At 30.6% G+C, this 26,838-nt stretch overlaps 1 protein-coding gene across 1 annotated transcript in view; it reads right to left on the bottom strand.

Annotated features, from left to right (window-relative positions):
- Nucleotides 1-26,838, bottom strand: part of LOC148278885 (protein O-mannosyl-transferase Tmtc2-like) — a 378,152-nt gene that overhangs the window by 129,071 nt on the left and 222,243 nt on the right. Inside the window, exon 4 of the mRNA XM_088230743.1 lies at nucleotides 16,771-16,885. Coding sequence (XP_088086869.1) covers nucleotides 16,771-16,885 — 115 coding nt within the window. The remainder of the gene's footprint in view (nucleotides 1-16,770; nucleotides 16,886-26,838) is intronic.

Raw genomic sequence — 26,838 nt, 5'->3', positions numbered from 1 at the left:
CCGCATTTATTTTCTACCGACCGATTTCAAAGCTACACAAGCTTCAATATTAAGGTATAAATAAAAAATGAATCTTACCCTATTTTGAATAAACAGCGTTTACTGAATAATATTAAATCGAAACATTTTAGGAAAAGGTTTATTATTATTAATTGATGAAACCTTAATAAAGAAGCTAGTGCAGCTTTGAAACCGGTAGGTAGAAAAAAAAGTGGTTCAAAACAGAAACGTATTTATAATTATTTTTAAAAACCCACTAATGTTGTATTTATTTATTTTACACTTTATATTCATATAAGGGAAGGCATATTGCCTTAAGGCAATTTTTTCCTACCTACCCAAACCGTTCAATTTGTGAAAATTACAAATACTTGGACGTATTGAATCTTACAAATTTTTACAAAAATTTAAAACAAAAATTAACAAAATAAAAATATTTAAAAAATTAACACTACACTATGGAAGAGAAGAGAGATTTTGGGATAGAAAGAGAAGAATAAAGGAACCATTTTAATTTTAATATTGACTTCAATGTTAATAAAGAAGGGGGCGTCTTTAACATTAGTGGGTAGATTATTCCACGATCGAGCGGCTACTACTGTGAAAGAGGAGGCAAGAAAATTGAAGCGATAACAGGGTATTAATAGGGATCTCGTTACTAGAACGAAGAGATAGTCCGTGTTGTGAAAGAGGTTGGAAAAGCTCTCTCAGATAAACAGGTGAAGTGGGATTATTTAAAATATTGTAAAAAAGTGATAGAATGTGAATGTTTCTTCTATGCCTGATACTGAGCCAGTGTAGTTGCGTGCGATACTCGGTTATGTGGTCAAATTTGCGAAGCTCAAAGATATAACGTAACATGTTAGGTTAAATTATTTCTTGTCTCGTCTGATAAGTGGAATGTGGTCATTGTGTGATTTTAAATATTGATTTTAATTTTGTCTCCAACGCATTTTTTAAATCAGCCTGGTAGATAATTGTAGTAATTAAGTCCATTATATAGTATTTTTGTATTAATTTGTTCTAACTTTTTAATTAAGTAGTATTGTTATTGTATAATATAATATGTGTGTATGTCAACACTTTTTGGTGACTGTTATGATGTGATCTTTCATGTTTCATAATGCGATTATGTGCACAACTTTTATCGTCTTAATATTAGTTACGTATTTTATATTAAACTGGCGTGTTTTTTCACCCAGTTAAATTGTGGAAGTCAAGTAAAATTATAATAAAAATAAAAATTCGTTATTAATGTTACACAATTGTATTATTTTACAAGAACACTAATCCCATCAACGGTTGATAGAAAACTTTTAATGAAACTGTGTAAAACTGGTAACAAAGTTTTATTTTCAAAATATTTTATACGGAAGTGTTACGAAGTGAATGCCGATTCATTTAATAAAAGTTTAGTTTAGTTTTTCATTGTATTTTGTAGTCTTTGTATACTTGTCATGTTACCGGTTATCCACAAGGCGATTATATAGCCCAGTTTGCCCTTAACGTAAGCGTCGTACACATATTTTTTTATTTTTTTATATGCCGGCCTTTTATTTTATAGAAGAGGCCAAGCAATGGTGGTACAACATATAATACAATAATAACGAAATTTTAAAAGAACTAAAATCGGTTATGTCAAAAGCATGCATGACGATATATTTGAAAATAAATAGGAATTTGGTATGGTATCCAAAATAAAACACATTAATTAGATTTTAGTTCTTCTATATTTTTGAAAATATACAAGAGCCGTATATTGTGTCCTTTTTAACAATATATGCTCTCGTACAGCAAAAAATACTAAGCAAAATTAAAATCCAAAAAACGTGTTTTATTTTGGATACATTACCAAATTTTATATAAAATTCTACCGATTGTCTGCATTGGCAATAAATAAGAAAATAGGAATATTTATCAGGATAATCGCTTCTAGCATTTTGCCTACCCTTGTCCTCTCTGCCTACTTCCCCGGGAAAATGGCGTGATGGTAGTAAAAGGAAGTAAAAGTGAAATGTTTAAACAACTATTATCAAAATTCTACCCCTATACTAATATACTACAATATTCTAAATAAAACAAGACTTATTTATAAATGTATATTTATATGTTTCACAACAAAAAACCCTGTTAAATAAAAATGTGTGTCGTGTCTCATAACGCATACAATATCAAGTTAATTTATTTAAAAAAATGTATCTTAAGAAAAATCAACGATTTTTTTTCCTGTTTACTTTTAAAATGTTAGTGTTTCATACCCCTTAATGACGCGTATATTTCTAGAAGTATTTGATTTTTAAGATGAGGTCAGAGTTTAAAAATATCCATATCATAAAGAACAGGGTGTATTTTGGAACCTACAGAGGGTGCTGAATCTTAACGTGACCCTGGGCAGTGGGTTAAAATCACCTTCGTGTAAAACACTCTTCACAGTGTGAAAGCTCCATCCGTCTCTGACAGTATCACATGGCTCCATTGAGTCGATCGCCGAATTTGCATACGCACTTGACCAGTTTTGTTTTTGACAAATTGCCTCACATTCGAGGGGCAGCGTGTGCTGTCAACCAAAATGTAGCTTATCTCAGGATAATAACAATGTTTCGATCAGGCGTTTGTGGAAAATAAAATGCCAGATTCTAGATTGAAAAACAAATATATATTATTCATGAACCGATATAAACGTATTTTTTTCTCTATGATTTAAACAGCATGCTGAGCCATTTGAAATACGAAGAAAACGAAACAGCTTACTGTTTGTTAATGGTACTTTGATTGTTAGTAATAAAAATAATAAACAATATTTTGAGTTTGTCCAAATATTGTTGATAAATTACCTAGTCCATGAAGAAGTATAGAAATTGAAAAAAAAATATTTCCAGGCGTTGCCTAGTATGTAGGTGAAATAATTAAATTAGTTGAATCTCATCTGCATAAATAAAGGTTTCAGCTCTTTAACTTCACAAACATCAACAGATGAAAAAATTGAAGGAATATAGATGTTCAAATATAGGCAGAATGGTGAATGTTACACAGTGTGTAAAGTGGCCACTTAAACCAGCCATTGATAGGTCATAAGCCCTGTAGATGCCTGGACTTCTATATTACCTTCTCTTAAATGTTCTTCATCTCTGTTGTAATATGTTAATAAAAATAATGAAAAATTGAGGCCTGTCAGTGGTCGCTGTTTTTTCTAGGAGACACTACCGTGTAGTGGCTATTCCAATATACATACATATGTGGTATGTAGAAATGTTGTTGTTACCAATCAACATACCTTACATCTTACAAAACACTGAAATACAGGAAAATAAAATAATTTTAGCGTTTTCAATAATAAAACTGCCTTATTATTGAGATTTCTAGATTGATTTCTGGAAGGCTTTAAGGCGGAAAATTGATTTTCAAGTTTGTTGTTTGCTTCAACATTCTACTGTCCCGAGACTGGCACTTTAACCGTAATACATTACCCAAATGTACATATTATAACGAATTATCAAAAATTACTGTATTTGGTGTTTTAATGCACAGTGCTCCACGCCACCGCCGGATGGGAACAATGATATTATTATGATAAATTATTTGGGTAACTCAAGTGAAAACTATTAAAAAAAATATTTTTAATTTAGGAAACATCATTATAAAATGCATAAACTTTGCACGCAAGGGCAAGTTAGAAGTTGTCAAATACGTTTTTAGCTACCTTAACCAAAAATTAAGAGGATTTTAGTGATATAGTGAACGATACAAATCGGTCAGAACTTCTTGCAAAAAGAAAAATACATATCTGTCTTTTAATAAATACGTGATCATGAATTGAAAGAGCAATATACTAAATCCAATTGAGTTAAAATCAAAGATTTAACCACCTAATGACAGTTTGTTTCTCTTTCTGATCTAGAAGTGTGGGTAACTATCCAAGTAGTAAAGAAGTTCTACTTGGTTCAGTGTGTTTCAAATTACTTCCGCTTGATTTGGTTCCTGTTTTAGACTTGTGTACCCAACCTAGTGGAAAAGGGATACAGGAACTATCCACACTTACTTGGAAGCGTAAGGAAACTTCGTTTGTTCGAGACATTTTACGAAACCAAACCTTGTGATAAAACAATTCGGTTTTTTGTCCCGAATTTTCCGACTTTAGGTTATTTATTAAGTCACTTAGATTTTACTTACTTTCTTACGCTTTAAGCATGGCTGGTAGAATAATTGTTTTTTTTTTATTATAAAATACGTACAGTTATTGGGGTTTCACTAGTAAATATGTATATTGTTTACAATAGGTAGGGTCTCAACCAAAGAATAGTCTGTCACAACACAGTATGCACTCTGTAACCATTCGATTGCAGATTTTGCGGTCGATCTGCCATCACGCCATATCTAATTTGAACACGCCACCGGGACATAGTGAAGCCGTGCACTCGCTTAATAAACCCATCCATAAACTCAAACACATATATGAGGGAGCATCAACACACACACATACAAAAGTTAACAATACAAATATTATGTTTGTACATTAAAACACATTTGCTACCAATGTTCCCGTTTGAAACAAATCACTTTTTATTAAATCAATTTCAGATTTTTACAATATCGAAATATTGTTTTACATTCTCGTTATGTGACAGCTCGGGTTTGGTTATTGGCAAAATTGCGCTTTTTTTCAGTTGACATAGAACACGCAAAAAAGTCGGATTTTTTGTGTATCTCTTGGATTAAATCAACGTTTGAATGAATAATAATATGCATTATAAAAAACGCAAGTAAGCCTATTTCTTATGAAATTTCATATTATTTGTGTGGGTACATAATATTTCAAATATCTGTCTTCTAATAATATACAAAATGATAAATCAAACCGCTCATACACGCGTTTGTGTAATATTCATGTAACAAAGTGAATTTGAACAGGAATGTTGCGTGTCATAAAACGAAATAATACAGACCAAAATGGACACCAAGTCATTGGAACAAAAGGCATAATAGTACTACACACGTGCGTTTCCAGAAACTATCTACTAGCCAGCGGGCCAACAGTGTTTGATTTATTGAGTTTTTTATTGCTTATTTCTTGGCATGAACACTTGACCAATTTACTACTATACTCTAATTTTTATAAATTTATAGATATTGTTTTAACTTTGCTGGAATTCCTCTTGTCCATGCGCTTTGTAGCTGCACGATGATTAGTTATCTAGCTTTCATATATCAACTTTAAAATACCAAAATTTTGTATATGGGGTCTAGAATTCCAATCGTCTATGCGCTTAGTAGATGCAAGATGTGTTGTTATCTTACTTATTTTTATTATTCATATTATTATTATTTTTTAATACATGAAATTTATTTGTCAATTTTTAAAATGTGTAAATGGGCGCTAAATTTCTAACTGTCTATGCGCTGTGTAACTGCAAGACGTCCTGTAATCTAGCTCCTATCTGTTATAATTGTTTATTGATCTTAATTGAAAACGAGGAACGAGAATCCCAACCGTCCATGCGCTCAGTAGCTGCAAGACGTACTGGGATATTTATTAATTAAACAGCGCCCTTGAGGTGATTTTCACAAAAATGGCGCTATATAAATTATCCAACTATTTATATATATATATAAATAAAATAAAAAAGACGATGGAAAAAAGAAAGAAATTAAAAATTTATTTAAAATTTAGGTTTTAATGTTATGCTCTCAAACTAAATTTACAAGCATAAGAATACATTTCTTGAAAAATATTTTTAGGAAACTATTAATATTACAGGCTTGAATCGTTTTTTGAATAAGGAAGATGGAGAAAAGTCTCCATGGTATTTTATAAAGTTTGGATGTTTTGCTTGGATGCTTTGGATGCAAAAAAAATATGAAAGAGAAGTTGGGATTTATTTTATTTTATTTTATTTATTTCGAATACAAACAGATGTACAGGTTAAATGAATATTTAAAATGTAAACATAGTAGGGCCTGCCATCCAATTATATGTATTCACTTAATAATACTGTAATAAAGCGACGACGGCTTGAAGTTTAAACTATATAAATAATAAATATACTATATATTAAAATAAGATAAATATGGACAAAACAAGGAGATAGTGGAAAGGAAAAGAAGGAAATTGATAAGGAGTGGTAAAGGATGATTGAAGGAAAGTGAGAGTGGAAAATTGCATTTGATTTATTGATTAAACGAATTATGGATGAAGAGCATGAATCAAGCCTATTAATTCTCTTCTGTACATATTGTATGGAGTGTTAAATATATCAAGACTATTAAATTTTTTGTCAAATGTTTCACATATACGAGGGATTGTAGAATGTTTCCGATGATTAGTTTTAAATTTACGAATATAGAAAATATCAGAGAGTCTAGTTGGCCTGGAGGGGACACGGTAAGCAAGTAGATTAATGAGTTCTGAATTGTTGGTGAAAGTTTAGTAGCAATTAAAAAATATATCTATTGTCAAATAACCATTTTTAAAACCACAATTATAGCAACATTATGACTTATTGTAACACCTTCGCATTTGTAACATGATGTTAAAAAATTAACAAAATCCAATTATCAACATACTCAAGACTATAAATAATGATTGTTTTTGCAAAATGCATTTACATTGACACCCTTAACTACAATGGTTAGAATAAAAAACAAATGCTCTCTTTTTTTTCTCCACTTAATTTTCAAGAAATTAAATTGCAATTACAAAGGTTAAAAACCACACAATCTACAATTAATTTGTCGTTTTTCAATACAAATTTCATCCATTTCTACATTTTTGGTCCACTTTTTAACAGACGCATGTATTCCATTGCAGTAAAAAGTACAATATTGTTTCTCAAATTGGCCGCAGCCTCCTTAATGTACTATCTGGTCACATTTTTTTACAGAAACTCCTCTCCCTCCAAACAGAAGCGTTGCGAGTGTTGTGAAGCTATTGTTTTTCTAGTTTTTTCATTCTGGTTGATTAACTTAAACATTATCTTGCACAAACCTTGAGTACCCCAATTGTTGAATAATTGTCATTACACTGCCTTTACTGGGGGAGAAAATGTGATACAATTCATCTGTAGTTATTCAGCGGTCACCACGAATGATGTGAGCGACTCGCTGAATGTCGCGTGGAGTCAATGCAGTCAACGGCCTGTCGCTTCGCTTTTCATCGGCCAGTGGTGTTTGTTCTTCGGCTTTGTTACAGCTATGAACCCATCATCTAACATCGTTGACACCCTTTATTGTATCACCGTACATATTGATGAATAGGCATTTCACCTTTTGCATTCAAGAACTCAATCACAGATCGCTGACTTATACGAACATTGATGTCAGTCATTTTGCAAGCAACTGCAATTCTCCTACCCGTTGACGTAGAAAATTATTACTGCAGCAAATTGTAGAAGAAGGTTTAAGAAATAGCGTGAAATCCAATTTTTTACTTAAAATATTTTTGACTGACTTTAGTACATTTAAAAAGTAGCTTATAATATATAGTTTTAATTTCTAAAATAAACTAGTCTGATTGGTCAAAGAAACTAAGTAAATTCAATTGTCACCTTTTCAACCACTTAAACAAAATATATATTTGAAGGAAAAAAATATTTTATAACAATTCTCGAAGTTACGAAAAGTAGAAAAACATACTTGAAATAATTCAAAATTACAGTATTTGTTTTTTTTTTTTTGACATTTGCGGACCAATTTTTTTTTATTTTTAAAAAGAAATATTTGCGTTCTTATAATCAACCCAAATATTTAATTTTGAGGGCCATCTTCAACGAGTTGTAAATAACTTACTATTAGAAAATGGGAATCAAGTTGGGGTAGAGTAGGATTCGAACCACGGACCTTTGGTCCGTGAGTCCAAGACACTAGCCACAAGACCACAACCCGATTCTTCAAAACTCGACATTTGTTTAAAACGAAGTTTTTCAGCAGAGGATTTTTTACGATTCGATCAAATCGCGGGAGCAGTAATTGTTTTTAAAAAATCACCTTACAACCAAGCCCCAAGGCAAATTTATTTACAATCTATATTATGGTAAACATTCTTTAGTTTATATTTAATTAGCACCTAATTTGATAAATTTATTGTTGAAATTTATATTAATGATCGATAAAATATCGTGTTTTAGAAAAACGACAAGACTTTGATATTTTTTGAAGTCGGTATCAAGCGTGTTTTGTTGAGTTTTTTTTTACCATCAATTGTCTCTTTGCTGGCTTTATTTATTTTTTTAAAAACTTATCGGCGTGTGGGGCGAATATCATGCTTCAACAAAAAAACTGATCCTTCATAATTATTGTCTGCTTAACATTACGGAATAATTCATTTTATTTAATATTTATTTATTTATTTATTTATTTATTAACGGACATTGTCCATGTATACAATTTATAAGGTTTAAATATTACAAAAAAAGAATAGTTTAAAACATTTAAAAAAAAAAAAAAGAAGCATTGACAAACATAAGGGACATCGAGACAAGATCTGGACTATTTATTTAGTGCTCGTTTAAATCGTTGTAAACTTAAACCAAAAAAGTCCAGATCCTGTCTTGAGTTAACAATACGACAAAGGCGGGTCATTGGAGAATTTAGGCCATAGTTTGTTCTATGCTGATCGATGAATAGTACTTCATTGTTTCTCAATCTACGAGTCGGAATATTGAATTTTACTTGTCCCAGTAATGATGGAACATCGATTATACCATTTAGTATGCCGAACATATATATGGAGTCAATATTAGTTCTACGTTTTTGTAGACTAGAAATATTTAACATTGACTCTATTTCAGCATAAGAATAATTATCTCTCTCTAGTCCAAGCATCCATGCTATTTTTCGAAGCAAGCGATGTTGGACTGATTCAATGTGATTTATGCGATTGACATAGAATGGAGACCAGACCACTGAGGCATATTCAAGAATAGGGCGAACAGTTGAGCAATAAAGAGTTTTGATTGTACGGACATTAGTAAAATCAGAGGATATTCTGTTAATGAAGCCAAGTAATTTCAGTGATTTATTTACTGTATTATCTATATGCTCGTTGTATGTCAGTTTATAGTCCAAAACAACTCCTAAATCTCTGATGGACTTGACTACATTAATTTTGGAGTTTTCTAATAGGTACTCGAAGGAAATTGGTTGTTTTGTTCTATGAAATTACATTATTTTGCATTTTTTAATATTTAGTTCTAATTTATTGACTTTACACCATCGGTTAAAAGAGACAAATGATAAATGCTTAAATGTATGCATTTGTATGTAAATGTAAGAGAGCAAGTGTGTAACTGAGTGTGTGTATAATCCTAAAGCATACGAGTGATGCAAAAGGCACTCAGTTACTGTAAGAAAAGCAGGGTATTGCGACCACCTGTTACATGAAGATATCAGTCTCATGCTTCAGGCGCCAGTCAAGGAACATTCAATATTGCAGTAAAATACCACCTTTTCCATCAATATTTTGTGTCGACCTTCTCACAAATCAAACACGGGATCTCAAGTATGGTAAGCGTGCGCGTCAACCACTACATAACGAAATGAATTTATCTCTACTTGATCTCTTTATTCAGGATTTATACCTGAGTGTAGAGCTATCGGATCAAAAATGTTCTACCAGGGTAGATATACGTTTGATGATATGTTATTATATTTCTCGAACCCGGGCCGAATGAAAAATGAAAAAAGTTATATTTTATAAAAAAAATAGAACTCTTGGAAAATATTTTTGATTGAATGGTTACTCTTGGGTAAAAAAAAATATATCAATAAAAAATGAAATAAAATGAAGATTAGAGATGACTCTGTCTTTTAGCTTTACATTAAATATGTATTTAAGTATTGATGACCGTATATTTCTATAAAATAAATAATATACGTATTGAAAATAATAAAGTTGCTAATGGTTGGCTGAAAAATAGATTTCGCAATATTTTATTAGTATAATAGTATTTTGCTCTCAAAACCATTTCAATCCGTGCACTTTTGTCCTGAATTTAAATGCATAAAATTTTAAGTTTTAATCTCTCACATAAAATCACGGTATTGTGTTTGAATGTAATAACGAAAAATTCATATTTATGATGTCATTTAATGATGAGTTGCATAGAATTTTTATAAAACGTTTTAATGTTCGTGTATTGTGGAATCATTAGAGTAATCTAGGACTTTACGTAATGCAATGTTTTATTTAATTCGTGTTTACTAATAAATAAAAGTTGTATAAATTATTGTTACCTATTTTTAATGAGTAATTCATACCTAACGTTTTAAATTCGAAAATATGTTTGTCTGTCTGTTTGGGTTTTTTTAACGTTGTAATGGAGCGACCATCCCCTTAACTTTTGGGTAAGTATATTTAGAAAGCTACGAAGTAAAAATAATATTTTTTAACTCAAAAAAAAAGAATTTATGTTGAAAGTGAACAACGATGCAATGTCACCGTAAACTAATAAATCGTCGTTTTTTCGGTGATAGTTGGAAGAGGAGCAATTAGTACAGGCATTTTTTTTCTGGAAAATATATAATTCCACCATGGAAATTGTAATTGTTGAACGACAAAATTAATTCATTATGTAACTAATTTCTTCCTCATACTCCGTGAGCGAAGCTGAAGGTAAAAGCTTGTATGGAATGGAAAGAATTCATAATTGATACAAATTGGAAAAAATCATCAAATATTTTATAAAATATGAGAGATCGGATCGCAACTTCTTGATCATTTTTGAAGACGACATCAAAAATAATGTTGAATTTTACCATGCGTCAGACTTGATTTATTTCAAGTTTTTAATTGATAAATCATATACAATACTGATTAAAATAACCATTTTTGCATCTAAGATTCTTAAAGCAAAGACAACTTATATTTTTTCGTTCATTTTTGTAAATTAAAAAAAAAAAAAAAATATTTTTAAAGCATTAACTTTGTAGTCAAACATTTTAACTAATGTTTGTAAATATAAGTATATAACTACTTACCGACTTTTTAAGTGTACCGGTTTCGGAACGTACCCGTTTTTTTTTCAAGACACTAACAACACCAACATGCAAATACTAAAATACACCTCCACCTTCACCATCATCATAGTATATATTATGCAGTATTGAAAAAAAAAAAACAAATGCAGATTTATAGAGATACGAACGCCACCATGTCTAATCATGAACTAAGTTTAATTAAAAAACATGTTATCTTGTATTAAAAAATGGTAGGGAGTTGAGAGGGAGGGGAGTAGAAGTGGGGTTACCCGATGGTTAATTTTTAATTCAAAAAGAGGGCTGTACTGAAATCTTATTTTATTATTTATTAAGGGAATATTAATTTATTAATTAGCATGGGCCGCCTTTGGTAAGCTCTCATATATCCTGAAATCTCCGAAGTATTCACATTACTTAAAGAAGAAACTTTTTGATGCTTGTGTTCTCCCTGTACTGACATATGGCTGTGAAACTTTTGTGTTCACGAAAAAAATTTTACACAAATTATCAGTGACACAGAGAGCCATGGAAAGGAGAATGCTGGGTATTTCGTTGAGAGACAGAAAAACCAATACATGGATTAGAGCGAGAACAAAGATCGCCGATGTGGTCCATAGGGCTGCCAACCAGAAATGGAGCTGGGCTGGTCATATAGCCAGAATCACAGACTCTAGATGGACCAAAAAAGTCCTGGAATGGCGACCCAGAACGGGTAGAAGAAGTGTCGGCAGGCCTCAGACAAGGTGGTCTGATGACATAAGACGAGTTGCAGGAAGTGGTTGGATGCGGTTGGCTCAGGATAGGGAAATATGGAGACTAAAGGGGGAGGCCTATGTTCAACATTGGACAAGAGACGGCTGATGATGATGATGATGATGAAGGGAATGTGTTTTTATTGTATTATCGTTTGAGTATTAGCAAGTTGGGTAGTGAGTGTCCTGATAAGAGACGGGTACGTCTCGAAACCCCGTAGACTAAAAAAGTCGGTAAGTGGTTATATATTAATGTTTACTAACATAAGTCAAAAAAATATTGCTTATCTTCCTAATAACCATTAATTTGAATATATAATCAAATGTACTGGTTAAAACTTACAACAGGGATGGAGAATACCTAAAATAAGGGAATATGGAAGTCATAAGCAAAATGGTGAATGTTACACAGTGAGTAAAGTGGCCACTTAAACCAGGCAATGACAGGTCATAAGTCCTGTAAATGCCTAGACTTCCATATTCCCTTATTTAAGGTATTCTCCATCCCTGTTGTAATTTGTTCATCTTAATGACTCCCGAGGGGGTGAAATCCAGTATTTTGTCTACAAACATTTGGAAAAACTCAAATATTGTAAAGAAACTAACTGTTTCAAGAAGAAGTTTAAAAATTAGAAAATTATTTTCAGGCGTTGCTTAGTATATGAAATAATTCAGTCAGATGAATCTCTTCACAACAATAAAGGTTTCAGCTCTTTAACTTCACTTAAATCAACAAATGGAAGAATTGAAGAAATATAGATGTTCAAAGACAGGCAAAATGGTGAATGTTACACAGTGTGTAAAGTGGCCACTTAAACCAGCCAATGACAGGTCATAAGCCCTGTAAATGCCTAAACTTCAATATTCCCTTATTTATGGTATTCTCCATCCCTGTTGTAATTTGTTGATCTTAATGACTCCCGAGGGGGTGAAATCCAGTATTTTGTTTACAAACATTTGGACAAATTCAAATTTTGTAAATGTATTAGTTCTCAATTATTTTTGTCTGGTTGTGTTTATCTATAATATTTGAAATATTTACGCTGTGGTCTTGGATAAACTGTAATTCTTAGACAGCAAACTATTATATTGGAGCCAGTAAACACGTTGTTTAGTTTATTTGGAAATAAAAAAAGTGTATTTTACAAATGATTTTTTTTGATATTTAACCAAGATTAGAATGTCTATATTGAGTTTTCAAAAATTATTTTCTTTTTCAAGATTGCGTAATTTTAAATTCGATTGATTCATTAAGTGTTGAAAATTTTTAAATTTCAGCATTTTTAAGTGACACGAAATTCCACATTACAAATTACATCACCCCCTCAAATTTACGCACAATAACCGAGGAAAAGATCCCAAATCCGCTGTACAATCTTCAAACGACTAAATAGATAGGTGTGTATCTAAAATTATAATTTTTTTCCTCTGGTTCTCTTATTTAAAGACGTCGACTGATGATTTATGATCTTATTCTTCCCCTCCTCTATAGAGGAATCTTTTAATTCCCCCGAACGTTGGCCCAAGTTTACTATGCAAATGAGCGGATCCATCCAACTCCTGTTAACGCTTACGGTCTTATGCTGCCCTGATACCTTTAGTTACATTCCACCCCTAAGATTTCAAATTTTCAAAACCGATTATAGTCGTTAAACATATTCAATTTCTAGAGTAAATAAATAAATAATATGACCTGCAGTTCTTTTAAAAATCTACGCATTTAAAATAAAATAATTTAATTTTCTTCAATAAAAAAATAACATTAACTAAAAAGTCATTTGCCATATAGCAAAAAGAAATATCTGAATACCTTATTTTTTTAAATTAATTTATTTTTGCTTTTAAAAGATTTGTAATAAGTTTTCCGGTACGTTATATATAGCGCAATATAACCTTCTCCATAAATATTTTGACTATAACTAGGTACTTACCTCATTACATTTCTTAACTCGATAAATTTCCTTGAAAAGTCTCCAATTAAGATAAAACAAGTCTATTTTTAAAATTAAATATTCCCGAAAAAAAAAACATTCTTAAACATTTTTTTTGCTTGTTTATTTTCATAAAATTACTATTTAGAGTTAAAATTTAATTAAATAAACCAAATACCTATTGAATAAAATTTCTTTTAAAATTCCATAAATATATTTTTAGATCAGACCTTTGATTTTTAATAAAATACTTGACAAGGTTAGTACTTTAAAGTTAAACACTGTTATACAACTGAATTTACTTCCAGCGATATTAAAATCAATAATTTAATTAGGAAACAAAATGCTTCTCAAAAAGTAATCCTTTTCAAACGAGAAAACTTTTTCTTAGTCAAATTATTTAGTTTTGTAAAAAATCCTTGTTAAGATTTTCACCAAGCTGGGGGGAAACTTGAAAACATCGCCGCATTTTTGATTTAATCTCAACTCTTTTAAATAAAAGCAATGAAGAATGTTATATTTTCTTTACAAAAGATAAGCTTTTTCTTCAATCACTTCCTGTACAATAAGGGTCTATAGACAGTCTTCTGTTTCATCTTTTAGCGAGAAGGTTGTACAGAATGGCGCAGTCCGTTCCGAAGGCTGGCAGGCGGATATTTCAATATAAAACAGGAATTTCAATATTAATTATACGGGAAGAGGTATCGGTGGATTAATATATTAATTTGTGCCTACTCTTTGTTTGACTCGAAGTTTGGACCTTTGTGTACTTTCCAGCGGCCACATTTACACCGAAAGCATTTTTTTTGTTTAAATTCATAAATTTCATAAAAAGTACATGTTTTTGTAAAATTCTAAACATATATCTACTTTAACACATCTAGTAAATGTTATCACTGTAACTCTAAAAAAAATAGACTAACTCTTGTGCTTGGAGAGTGCCTTACACTGTTTTAGTTGTTTATTTATAAGAGTTTATATCATTTTAAATACGAGTACATAAAATGAAAAATAAAAACATCGGATATATAAAACAAAAACATTAAAGATAATACATTCATAATAATTAAAATTTTATGTTTCTTTTACACGAGTTCAATAAATTTCTTTAGATTAACTTTAAATTTATTTATTTATATATTATTTTTGATAGTTTTTAGTTCATTAGGAAGATTATTAAAACTTTTTACACCTTTGAATACAAAGCTATTTTGACCATGACTTGTATGGAATTTACAAGTTTTAGTTTTATGTTGATATCTGAGTGACTTACTTATTTCAAATTCTTTTTTTTTTCTTTTTAGATATTTATATTATAGAATTTATTTTATAAAGAGTGACTACTGTATAAAACTTAAATATTTTAAATAGACTTTTTGCATTGAATGTTGAGGGTTTCTTTAAAATTACTTTTATAATTCATCTTTGTACTATTTTAAGAGGGTTTAATATATTGGCATATGCACCACCCCATCCTACAATACCATATTGTAACAAAGATTGTACAGTTGTGTTCTAAGCTATTTTATCGAATGGGCTTGATGTAATTTGATTCGGTGATTTTTGGATGTATTTCTTTCGGCCTCGTGGTGTAACGGTCAGCGCGTTTGCCTACCGTGCAAGAGGTGTCGGGTTCGATTCCTGACATGTTCGATAAGCAACATTTATTTTAAAGGATTTTTTTAGACTAAACATATTTTATAGACCCTGGACTGGTACCTGAAGCGTAAGACTGATCATCTTACCTTCATGTAACAAAAATGATCAAGATACCAGGAGCCCTACGCACCATTAGGTGCGGAAAGTTAATGATGATGATGATGATTTTTGAAATACTCTTCAACATGTTTTAAAATATGTAACAATTTATTCATGTCTTCATTTCTTGTACAAACATACAAAGTTGGAATACCTAAATAATTTTTTTATGTCCAGGTGGATAAGGAATATAATTAAATGTAATAACCTTTGACATCTTAATATAATTTAACCAACAATGTCATACATATGAAACAAGGGGTTAAAAAAAGATAAGATTACCAATGAGGAAAAAAACAGAATCTCAAAACTCATTGTGCAAGGGATTGAAGCTGTACAATGAGTTACCTGAAGAAATAAAGGAAATAGAAAAAATTGAAATATTTTTTATTAATTTGAAAAAAATATGTGATTGAGAAATTTTGATAAAAAAAAGTAATGTTATTAAAAGTTTATATTAGTCCTAAAGATGTTATGAACTAACTTAATAAAGCATAAATAAATAATAAATATTATGAAAAAAAAATCCCAAGAGTCATTGTGTGGTAACCTGATGTTACCATAGGTTAACCTTAGTTAATCTGGGGTTATGAAATGATAACTTTTCATATTATTAAAAGTATATGTGTGCCTTGCTTATCTTACAAGATAAATTTTTTCTCTCTCTTAAATTAATGTTTTTATATATATTGTATCTAAGAGTACTCGATATTTTTCTAATGGACAAAATATTTCATTTAAAATTTTCGAATATGCCTAAATATGTGATATTAAGTGTAAAGGTTACCTTGAAGATTGAAAAAAATGGCGATAATGTATGCAACGCCGGTTACATCACATGAACCGGGGGGGTTAAATCAATAGAACCAGGACCCTGGACAAGTGTTTTTGACTCGATGGCTGCTCTCAGGTAAAAAAAATTCATTGAGATTTTGTAGTGGTTGGCACGAGAAGTTTGTAGTGATTGGCACGTTCGTCTACCATTCTCGAAATCTTGGACTCGTTCCTGGCAGGATGGAGTGAATTACTTATTTAAAAAATAAAAATGAAGAGTAGGACTGATCACCTTACTAAATGTGGTGCCCTATCTACCACTGGGAGCGGAAAGTAAAATGGTGATTCTATAAAAAAAGGAGTTATTTTATGTGACTTAAATATACCTCTAATATGTTTTTACTTGCTGACAATCCAAGTATACATATATTATAAATATAGTAACTTATATTTTAGTACTAATATTATCTATGGCTTTGTTCGCTGGTAGATACTTCCAACATGAGCAATCATTATCAATTGTGAATCCATTTGACACAAACGCAAGCAGGGTAAACTATAATTACAAAATACAATTAACTCACAAGTTGTAATGGACGTCCGCCATGTTGGGTCTGTGACGTAACGCCTCGTGGAAGGCTACTTCGGCCTCCTTCACTCTTCCCAATCCACTTAGTACGCTTCCCAAGTTCCCGAAGGCTGAAACAAACAGAATACAAGATCAGAATAAGTCACAAAGCATTGCGAAACTCGGTATTGCTACAAACTTGGTAGATGTGGATATGGATCTGGATGGGATGGGCGGCTAATTTAATTGTTGCACCTTAAGTCGGCAATTCTTGCGAAAAATGCGATCTCTAGTATTTTTGAAACACAGATTCGGAATCACGAAGAAAAGTCTTTATTTTATTTAAAATTTCTCACGTATTAATATTCCTTCACAAACTATGACATCATGCAAAATTGCACTAGATTTTAAGACAGGAAGCTGAGGAATATGTTTCATATATAATAATGTAATTTTAGTTTCTTGAAAATCCTTTTTCGTTTTATTGATGAAGGTATGTTTAAATTTTTTAAATTTTTTATTTATTTTGAATTTTTACACAATTGATGTAAAGTTATGTACAATTATGTATAAATAAATAATACACTGACACTCCGGAACGTGACTGTGGGCCAGTGGAGTGGCTATATCCATAAAAAAATATACATATTTATTGAATGTACCTACCTTTTGTATAAAATTTTTTCCTAGCTACGTATTTGTATTTTATATTGGATTAAATAAATAAATAAAAAATAAAATAAAAAATCTGTTTTCAGTCTTCAATCAAGTTGAATTCATCTTTTAAATGTAAATATCAATCTGAATATATAAAAAAAAAAAAAAAATTTCAGTATTTTTGGTTTTTTATACATGGCACAGAGTGATGACATGCATAATATTGAAACTACAGCAGAACAACATTTTTTTCTTTTACCGCGTTTTTCTCAGAAACATATCTATCTGAGATAATGTATCATACGGGGGACAGAATTATTTATCTGCACTTATATTGATTTATTTTGCTTCATGTTCATACAAATAATTCTGATTTATACCGCTGTAATGACAAACTTTGAAAAAATGAAGCTTTCTTTCACAATCAAAAACTGTTTGAAAATATAATAATTTATAAAAACTATACTAAAAATCCGTCTACTTTTCCAACGGTCTGATTTTTTAATTCAAGGTTCTAGACATAAAATCGTTATTTGAAAATAATTGTTAACCTCAAATCCATAAATGGTTGTGTTTTTACGTCACAAAACGTAAGTACGAATCGTAGAACAATCAGTAACATCCTAATTCCAAAATATAAAATAACTACACAATAACATCTTTATACTAAGTGCTTGGCCTCAGTGGCTTAAGTTTGCATTTGCGATGGGCCAGTTGCTAAAACGATACAGGCAGATCTGAAGGTCATAAAAACGTTTATAAGATTTTGTTATAAATTGAGTATTATAACCAGAATTATCTTCTTTTAAAAAAGAATTCAATTCTATAAAAAAAGGTTTCAATTAAAATATTTCAATATTTTTTATTTTTTTAAGTATTACCGGAGGCGTAATTTTATTTATTTATTTAACTTTTTGTAAATAATGTTATTTGTACATTAGTGGGCTTATTACCAAATGGCAATTTCTTCCAAACAACCAATTAAATAACAGTTTTTTTTTTAAAATTCAAGTTACAGAACATATTCAATAGAAATTAAAGATGCAAGAGCTAATGATGTATATATTTTTTTACGAAGAAATAAAGGAAAATGTCACAAAAATGTATGTGATTAAAAATGCTTGTATTTCTTTTCAAAAACCAAAAAAATAAATTTTTGCTTCCGCCACTTTCATGTTTAATTTATAATCTTCAGAATTAATTTTAAAATATTTATTTGAATACGTAGTGTTTATTGAAATCCTAGATACCCAAGGTTAGTCTAAATCTGAAATGGCGTAATCTGCTGGTCTAAAAGCAATAATATTTTAGTTAAATAAAATTTTTAAGTATATTGTTTTACAGAAATACCCTAAAAAAATATTGTTTTTATCTTATTTATATTTTCTTTATTTTTTATTATTGCGTGATTAAAAAAAACCTTTCTTTTTAAAATGGCAAAATCGTATGATTTCCAAATCTAGCGTTTGTTTTATCAGACTACCGCCTTAAGTATAAATTACAAATAAATTATAACAAAACATAAAAATAAACTTTTATATAAAGTAAGAAATACTTGAGGTAAAGCCAGAACTTAAAACTGAATTTCGCCTTCTTTGTAGTTCTTCAGGTAGTAATTATTTAAATTTATATTGTCATTGATGTTCTATAGGACTCTGGTAGCCTTTTGTACTCATTACAAGTAAGGTGATAGGTACAATTGATGGGTGGAATTTCTCAACTGGATGGAAATAATATTTGATTCTTAGTGAAAATGTATTGTGTGTGTTCACACAGTGTATTTTTCATGTTTATGAGCTCGGTAGAAAAATGCTTTTATCGAAACGTCTCTCTTTCAGAATCAAGAAAAAACTCTGAGGTTTCTCAAAGCGGAGTATTTGTAATATCCTAAGTAGAAGCTATTTTTATACTTCGGCGTCAGAACACTTTGTAACAAAAAATGCGCTCTACTGAAACACTGTTGAGAAAAAAAATGTGTATTTCAATTATATAATATTTTTTCAACAAAAATGATACTGTAGGAAATACGTACATACGTCTTTGCTTTTACGGAGCTTAATTTTTTATTATTTACATTTACTGAAAGCATTCTCTTTATGTTCATACATTTCAACAAATGTTTGTTAATATTTGTATACAACCACTTACCGACTTTTCTATGTCTACCGGTTGTGAGCTGTAGGTACCGATTTACTTCATTAATTTTAACAATAGCCTTAATAAGAAACGGGCGTTTAAATTTTTTTTGAAATTAAAAAAAGTAGAATATATGGAAATATTTCATTTAAGGAAGGCTCTGAAAAATAATGTCCCTTTAATCAATAATCAAATAATCTTTTGATAAAGCCCATTAAACGATATTCAAATCAAGGTAGTTAATTCATATCCTCCTCTTTTCCCCTGCCCTTTTAAAATTTAATTCATGTTTCTATTCAGTTTTATCAAATCATCATCAAAATTTCATTTGAATCACATTACAATTCTACTAAAGCACAATCATATATATGTTTTAGTTTAATCAGTGCATGTTGGCAGCATGTGGGATTCGCGTGTTAGAGTCATTGATGTCCCAACGATGAGACGAGTACGTCTCAAAACCGGAATAAATGCAAAAGATGGTAAGTGGTTTAATATTATAGAAATATTTATTAACATTTGACTGTTGCGTTAGACTCATAGAGAGTCAGTGGCCTTTTTTGTAGCTAATTCGTTTCGTAAATTCATTTGTATTATATGAGAGGGAACAAGAGCGACATTCAATTTTGACTGTGTTAAAGTGAGATAAATATATTATGAAAGAACGAACTTACGAAACGAAATTGTTCTCATCTGTAATCGAACCCAGAACCTTTCGTGCGTGAGTTAAGTGTCGAGGCTACCAAATTATTTTCATTTTTATTTCAAACGAGATTAAAATTATGTTTGGTTTTTTAATAATAACTTTAAAAAATACACATACAAGCAAACTTTCATATAACAAAGTTAAAAATAAATATTTCAAAACATATAGTTGTATAATTATAATATGTAAAAACCATATTTGTATTATCAAGCAAATAATTTAGAGGAAGTATTTATTTTAATTGCTTTTTAATATTTGATACGTAATTTCCAATCACTAGGTTTGGAAAATGGTTATGAATTATTTAGGTGTATTTACATAAAATTATGCCGACATGGAAACTCATTTCGGAATTTTTCCTTCTATACAATAAATATCATATAATGATCTTCACCCTGACTATGCGTATTACTATTTCCCCTCACAGATCAAGTATGAAATTCCTGGGGGGTCCAACAAAGGACTCGCGATAAAATCTATTCGTAGAAAGCCAACGGATTTGGCAAACTCCCATCTGAACTTCTCGCGATAATGAGAGATCTGGCAGGGGGCGAGGATCTAAGGGCGGGCGTTGTAAAGGGCAGGGCGACTTAACATCTCAAAAGATACCCTTCTGGATATTTCCTATTTTCTCTACTTTCCTCCATCACGTCATATTATATGACCACCCTATGAGCCAGCATTACGACCGACATGCGACAGTGCGGCGAGAGAAATGAGATTGTATATTTTTGACGACATCAACAAATCATACAGCTAAAAGGCTATATGTATTTTTTAGAGCCAACGCCAAGAAAAAATCTTTTACGCTTCTAAATGACGACGTTCCATTTGGAGTCAGATATTAATTTTTCAAATATTATAATATTATATTATTACAGATTTTTCGTCTACCTGACAGAGATATGTTTTTATATAATATAAAGTAAAATCAATCACTAATTTATTTTTTTAACTACTCACCGGTTTCGACTGCGTGCTCTCTTATCGAATTAAGACATATCGAAATCACTTTTTTTTTTTAATACACAAATTACCAATAACATTAAAAAAATATAAATAAATAATTGAAAATGAAAAAAGGGCAATTAATTAATAAAATGATAAGCGTCGTTAGAAAAACTGTACTGTAAAATAAAGTCATTTCTTGCTGAACATCTCGGTCAAAGTAAGCTGTTTGACTGTCATCATCCGTTTTCAGGCAGCCAAGTCATTATTTTGTGAATCTCAATACGTTTTTGTTTTAATTTTTTTTTCTGAAATTCTGAAAGCGTTTCGGATAATTGGAGTTTTACTGTAACGTAAGAAAGTTTCTTAGCAAATAAAAATAAAATGAAGTGTTGTTACACATAGTTGACTTAAATGGTTAAATATGATTTTTTATAGCGTTTTAGTTTAAATACCTAGAATCTTATTTTTAAAAATGTTTTAAACGATTTTTAATTAAAAATTTATTTGCTAAAATATAAAGGCAAATAAGTTCGCGGATGGCCATTATTTGAGAGATTGGATTTCGCTGATTCGGAATAATTATTATGAAAACTTTGGAGATTTTCGCTTCTTCGTCGTAGCTCAGAAACTTTGCTAATAGCTTCTGCTACCGAAAGCATCAAGAAACACCAAAATAGCCGAAAGGTTTGCGCACTCCAATACAGATAACCATTACAATTAATTAATAAAATGGTCTATTAATTTCCGAATTAATTCCCAGTGAGATTCCATTACGGACAAAGCGTTGCTCTGGATGCTATTCGAGAATTCTGGATGATTTTAATAGGAAAAGTTATTTAAATGCCGATAATCTATCACTATCCTTCTCCTGGCAAAGTTGTAGCTAATTGTGCCATAAATTGAATCTCAAGAGTGCCACTAAAAGATAATACCACTCTTAAACTTAATCTAATCTTCGCAACAATGTTTTGTTTTTTATGAAATAATTTACAACAACGATCATCGCGGTCATTGAAAGTAGTAATTTAATGTTTTCTTAAGTTCATAATATAAAGAAAAAAATACGGTACTTGATATGTTGTCATTTCAAGAAAATTATGTCAGTGGTTTTATAAAACCAAAATGTAACTGACAAATGCTTCTAACAAATATGAAAAAGCGCTTTAAGAGTAGCTTTTAAAAAAATGGGAGTCACTAATTTTTACCTTGGTTATTATGTACTTTACAAGTCTTATGTATTGCAGGAGGTGTGTCCCTTCTAACTAGTCTAACAGTTGTGTAAGGATTGTATCTGGCGGTTATCTTTTGCGGCTTTGTTAAGGAATTTCTCAGCATTTGGTTAACGAAGAGAAAACCACTAAAAACTTATTCAGGAGAAGCCGAACTATTGACATATATTAACTTGTTCCACTTACTCGTTTGTAGTTATTGCTCAACATTTTGATTAAAACAAAGGCATCCACAATTTCAACCATTACGATACAATACGATACGTCATCACGAATAAAAAATCGGAAATAAAATATTGTATTGATTAAGGCCTGGTGCAAATTAAAATCATTATTAGCTACAGATTTGATAATATTTAAATAAATGTTTCAATGAGTTTCCAATTATTTGAAGATAAATGACAAATTATTAATTAGTACTGTGAGAACCTCAATATCTTTTGACATAATATTGTATTGACCTAAAAAGGGCTGCAATTATTTAATTTCGCTAAAATTATATTCAGAAAGCGCTAAAATTTAATTCATCCAACAAACGCACGTAAGCAAGGTCACCTCTTTAAATAAACGTTAATTAAATGAAACATCGCGCGTAGGAAAGAGTACTTATTGTACTGACCATAAATTTTAATACTACCCTGAAATTATTCAATAAAAAGAGCAAAACTATATGGCCTACGATTGCTATGGGCAATTAAGAAATTAATTTCCATGGCGAATGTTTTTTCATGGTGCTAACTCAAAAAATATGTATTCACATAGAACTTTGTAAGCATGAACCACGATTTTTATCTGCTATATACATACTTTAAAAAGGAAATTAACATGCTCATACAAATATTTAAATTTTGAGATAGGAAATTTAACCAAACCGATAAACATCGGTCGAATTCTTACCATTGAGGGCAAATTAATATTTGTTAATTTTTCTTTTATTAAATATTATCTATCAGTTTAATAGGCTAATATTCTTAAGGCGGACTTACTGGAAAAAAGCCATTCTGGGGAATCCGATATAGATATTTTAATGAATTACTAAGTGAAGTCGGAAATTGCTTAAAAAAAATGTTTTTTCATTCTTTAAGTTGACATGAGAAGCTTGATTTATCTATTTTGATAACAGTCAAGTAAAATAGTTACGACTAAATGTGAGGAATCTAAACTTACAAAGAGCCTTTCGTCAATGAAGTTAAAGTGAGATCTTTCAGAAATAATTTGATCTCGCACTATGCTCTCTCGCTAGAACTTAATGCATATCTAGGCCAATTTCTGTACCCTCCTAGTCCGTAAGGGTAAGCTGAAAGCGAGTTAGCTAAGTATAGGTATGCAGTAAGCAAGCCAACTCTGCAAGTTGCTAACTACTCCTTACAGTATTTAACTTGGCGGATCTTCAAGATTAAATTATATGATTAAATGTTGAATGACACGAAAAAGATTATGATAGGAAAAGTTTATTTTTTTAATTAAATTCTCTTATTCACTCCATGGCACAGAAAATAGAAAGTAAAAAAATATTACCAGAAAATAATCAGTTCTTTTGGCGCTAAAAAAACGGTTTGAAGGGATGTTTCTTATCGTAGAAATTATTATTTATTAAAAACATGATTATTCTGCACCAAATGGTAAATTTTATCACGTACCTCATTTGGTTTCAAAGACTGTATTTTAATAAGGGTAGTATTTGTTTAACACAAAACTTGTATTTCATCTGATGCCGGTAGGATTTAAAATAATCCATATTTTTTCCCCTTTAACGGGTTTTTTGCAGGTGTTGGGATTGATTTGGTTGTTTTATTTTTAAATACAGATATTCATTTGATCTTTTTTTGTTGCAACAGAGAGGGAAAACATTTTTGAGAAGGATATATGGAACTCCAGTCATTTACAGGGCTTATAACCTGTAATTGGCTTGTTTTGAGTGGCCACTTTACACGCTGTGTAACATTCACCATTATGCTTATGTTACAAAATTAATGTTTCCTCAACTTTTCTATCTGTTGATTTTTATAAAGTCAGTATTCCGCTCTGTTGCAACAAATTGAGATCTGAATAATTCCTTAAAGGAAAAATTAAGTAAAAGAGCTGAAACCTTTATCATGTGGGTGAAATTCATCCGGCTGAACTAACCTACTAGGCAACGCTTGAAATCAATTTTCCGATTTTAATGCTTCTGTTTTAACCATTTAGTTCATTTCATAATATTTTGAGCATGTCCAAATATTTGCAGTCTGGCTGGATTTTCTCCCTAGGGTCGAAATTTGTTGCAGCAGAGAGGGAAAACATTTTTGAAAAGAACGAAACGGAAGGGATATTCTAGCCAGTCTGCAAACATTTCGACATACTGAAAACATTGTTCAGTATTTATTACAATTTATTGGCATTATTATCCAAGAGTAAAATTTTGAAATATTTAGAGATCACGGTCGTACCCAAAGTCTTTGCTTTTTAAGATATTAAAAAAAAAAAGACCATAAATATCATGAAATCAAACCAATATAAATGACTTTTTAAAAATATGACCTCTATGAACATCATCATTATTTCCCCATTCGAGTTCAGTGGTGCATAGGACACTGCATTGGTACTCCAATTACATCGTTGCCGGATAATTATTTTTACATGGGAGGTAAGGTGATCAGTTTACGCCTCGGGTGACAGTCTAAGAATAATGAAATATTTCAATGTAGAACCACTTATTTATGTCTATCTTACAAACAATTCAAGCATAGACCTAGGAAATTGTAGGCAAATGCGCCAACCACTACTACAAGGAGAGCTTATATCCACACGATTTCTTGTTTAAAGGTTTTTACCAAAGAGTAAATATAAAAAGTAAAAACCTTCGTTTAGGGTTCTAGTTTAATTTACACATCGGTTTATGTATTATTCATTCTCAGGAACATGTACTTAAATGTGTGAAAATAAGATACCATATTTTATATTTAGTTGTTTAATAATATGCCATTTTATTCAATTTTATTTGTACATAAAAGGACTTATTGCCAATCAACAAATAAAATATACATATTTTTACTGTTAATTTGTATTTCATTGCCACGTAATTTTCCTTTATTTTTATTAATACTATTTTTTTACATCTAATGTTAATATTTTTACTTCAAAAATATCAATACCATCAAAACTCTTCAGGTCTCCATTTTACATGACTCATATTGACTATATCGAGTCTGTTCAACACCGTTTTCTAAGAAAAGTGGCATGGTTGCTCGGATTACAAAGGGGTAATTATTCCTATTTTGAAATAGAGTTATCTCTTAATCTGTCTTCATTGGAGAGACGTTGAACTGAGATGGACCTTATATGCATTTTCAAAATACTTAATGCTTTAAGTGATGTCCCATCTCTGTTGCAATAAATTTCTTTTCATGTTCCCAACCGTGTCACCAGAAGTCAAAATCTGCTGTTTATAAAATCTTCTAAGAGCAACTTTGATTTTTATGCCCAAATGTCCAGAATTTGTAGATTAGTCAATTCATCACACGACTTAGAATTTTTTGGGATAGATCTTCCGGCTTTTTGTAGATCTCTTCACGACTAAACAGTGTGGGATGAAGTTGGATTGGCATGGTTTAGCTCTAGGTCTTTCGTTTTTTTAAATATATTGTATACAATTATTGTTTTGCCCTTTTTTGTCTTCGCTAAATAGTTTTATGTTCTTTTTGTTCAGTTTCTTGCATTCATGTTTCTTCGTGTAACTGCTGTAATTGGCTTAGGCCGTCAATATAATAAATAAAAATAAAATAAAATAAATCATGTATATTGTAAAAAACAAAAAAAAGAAAAGAAAGAAGGGAGTGTTTAAAGAAGGTGGACTGGACTTTTTTGGACGGTATATCACCTTAAGCTGCAATATTTTAAATTAATGATGTTTACATGCATATCATTATGTGTTGTTAAAGGTACTAGTATAAACATGAACTTCAAAACTACCCCTTTAGTTTTGTGATTTATCCTTTACCTTTGTACATAAACATATCCCTTACGAAGAATATACATGAACGCCCGTCACTTCTTTCCACCCCCTTCCTTAAAGTTTCAAATTGTTTCCTCCCCTTTGCAGGTGAACCTTTTTGTAGGAATCGTTATTATTTATTTAAAGACAGGACAGTCTTATAAGACATTCATTACGTAAGAGAATATGGGAAGACCTTTCACAAATTCAAGTAACGTCGATTGATTTAAATATTAAGGTTCAATTCAAATTTAACGGGCAAAGCGTAGTTACCGAAAAATTGCTTCATTTAAAATATTTAAACTACTGACTCGTATTTTAGCTACGAATTTACTCCCGCCGATATCAAAGATTAAAAAAAAAAATTGTATGTTTTTATCTTTTATGGATATTTTGGCGTTTATTTTATATAAACAAATCGACAAAGTTCAC

This window comes from Micrasema longulum, unplaced genomic scaffold (genome assembly GCF_059751315.1).
Source record: "Micrasema longulum isolate JH-2025_06_02 unplaced genomic scaffold, ASM5975131v1 h1tg000813l, whole genome shotgun sequence".
Lineage (NCBI taxonomy): Eukaryota > Metazoa > Arthropoda > Insecta > Trichoptera > Brachycentridae > Micrasema > Micrasema longulum.
Note: the sequence above shows the minus strand (reverse complement) of the source record. Positions and strands in the feature narration are given on the sequence as shown.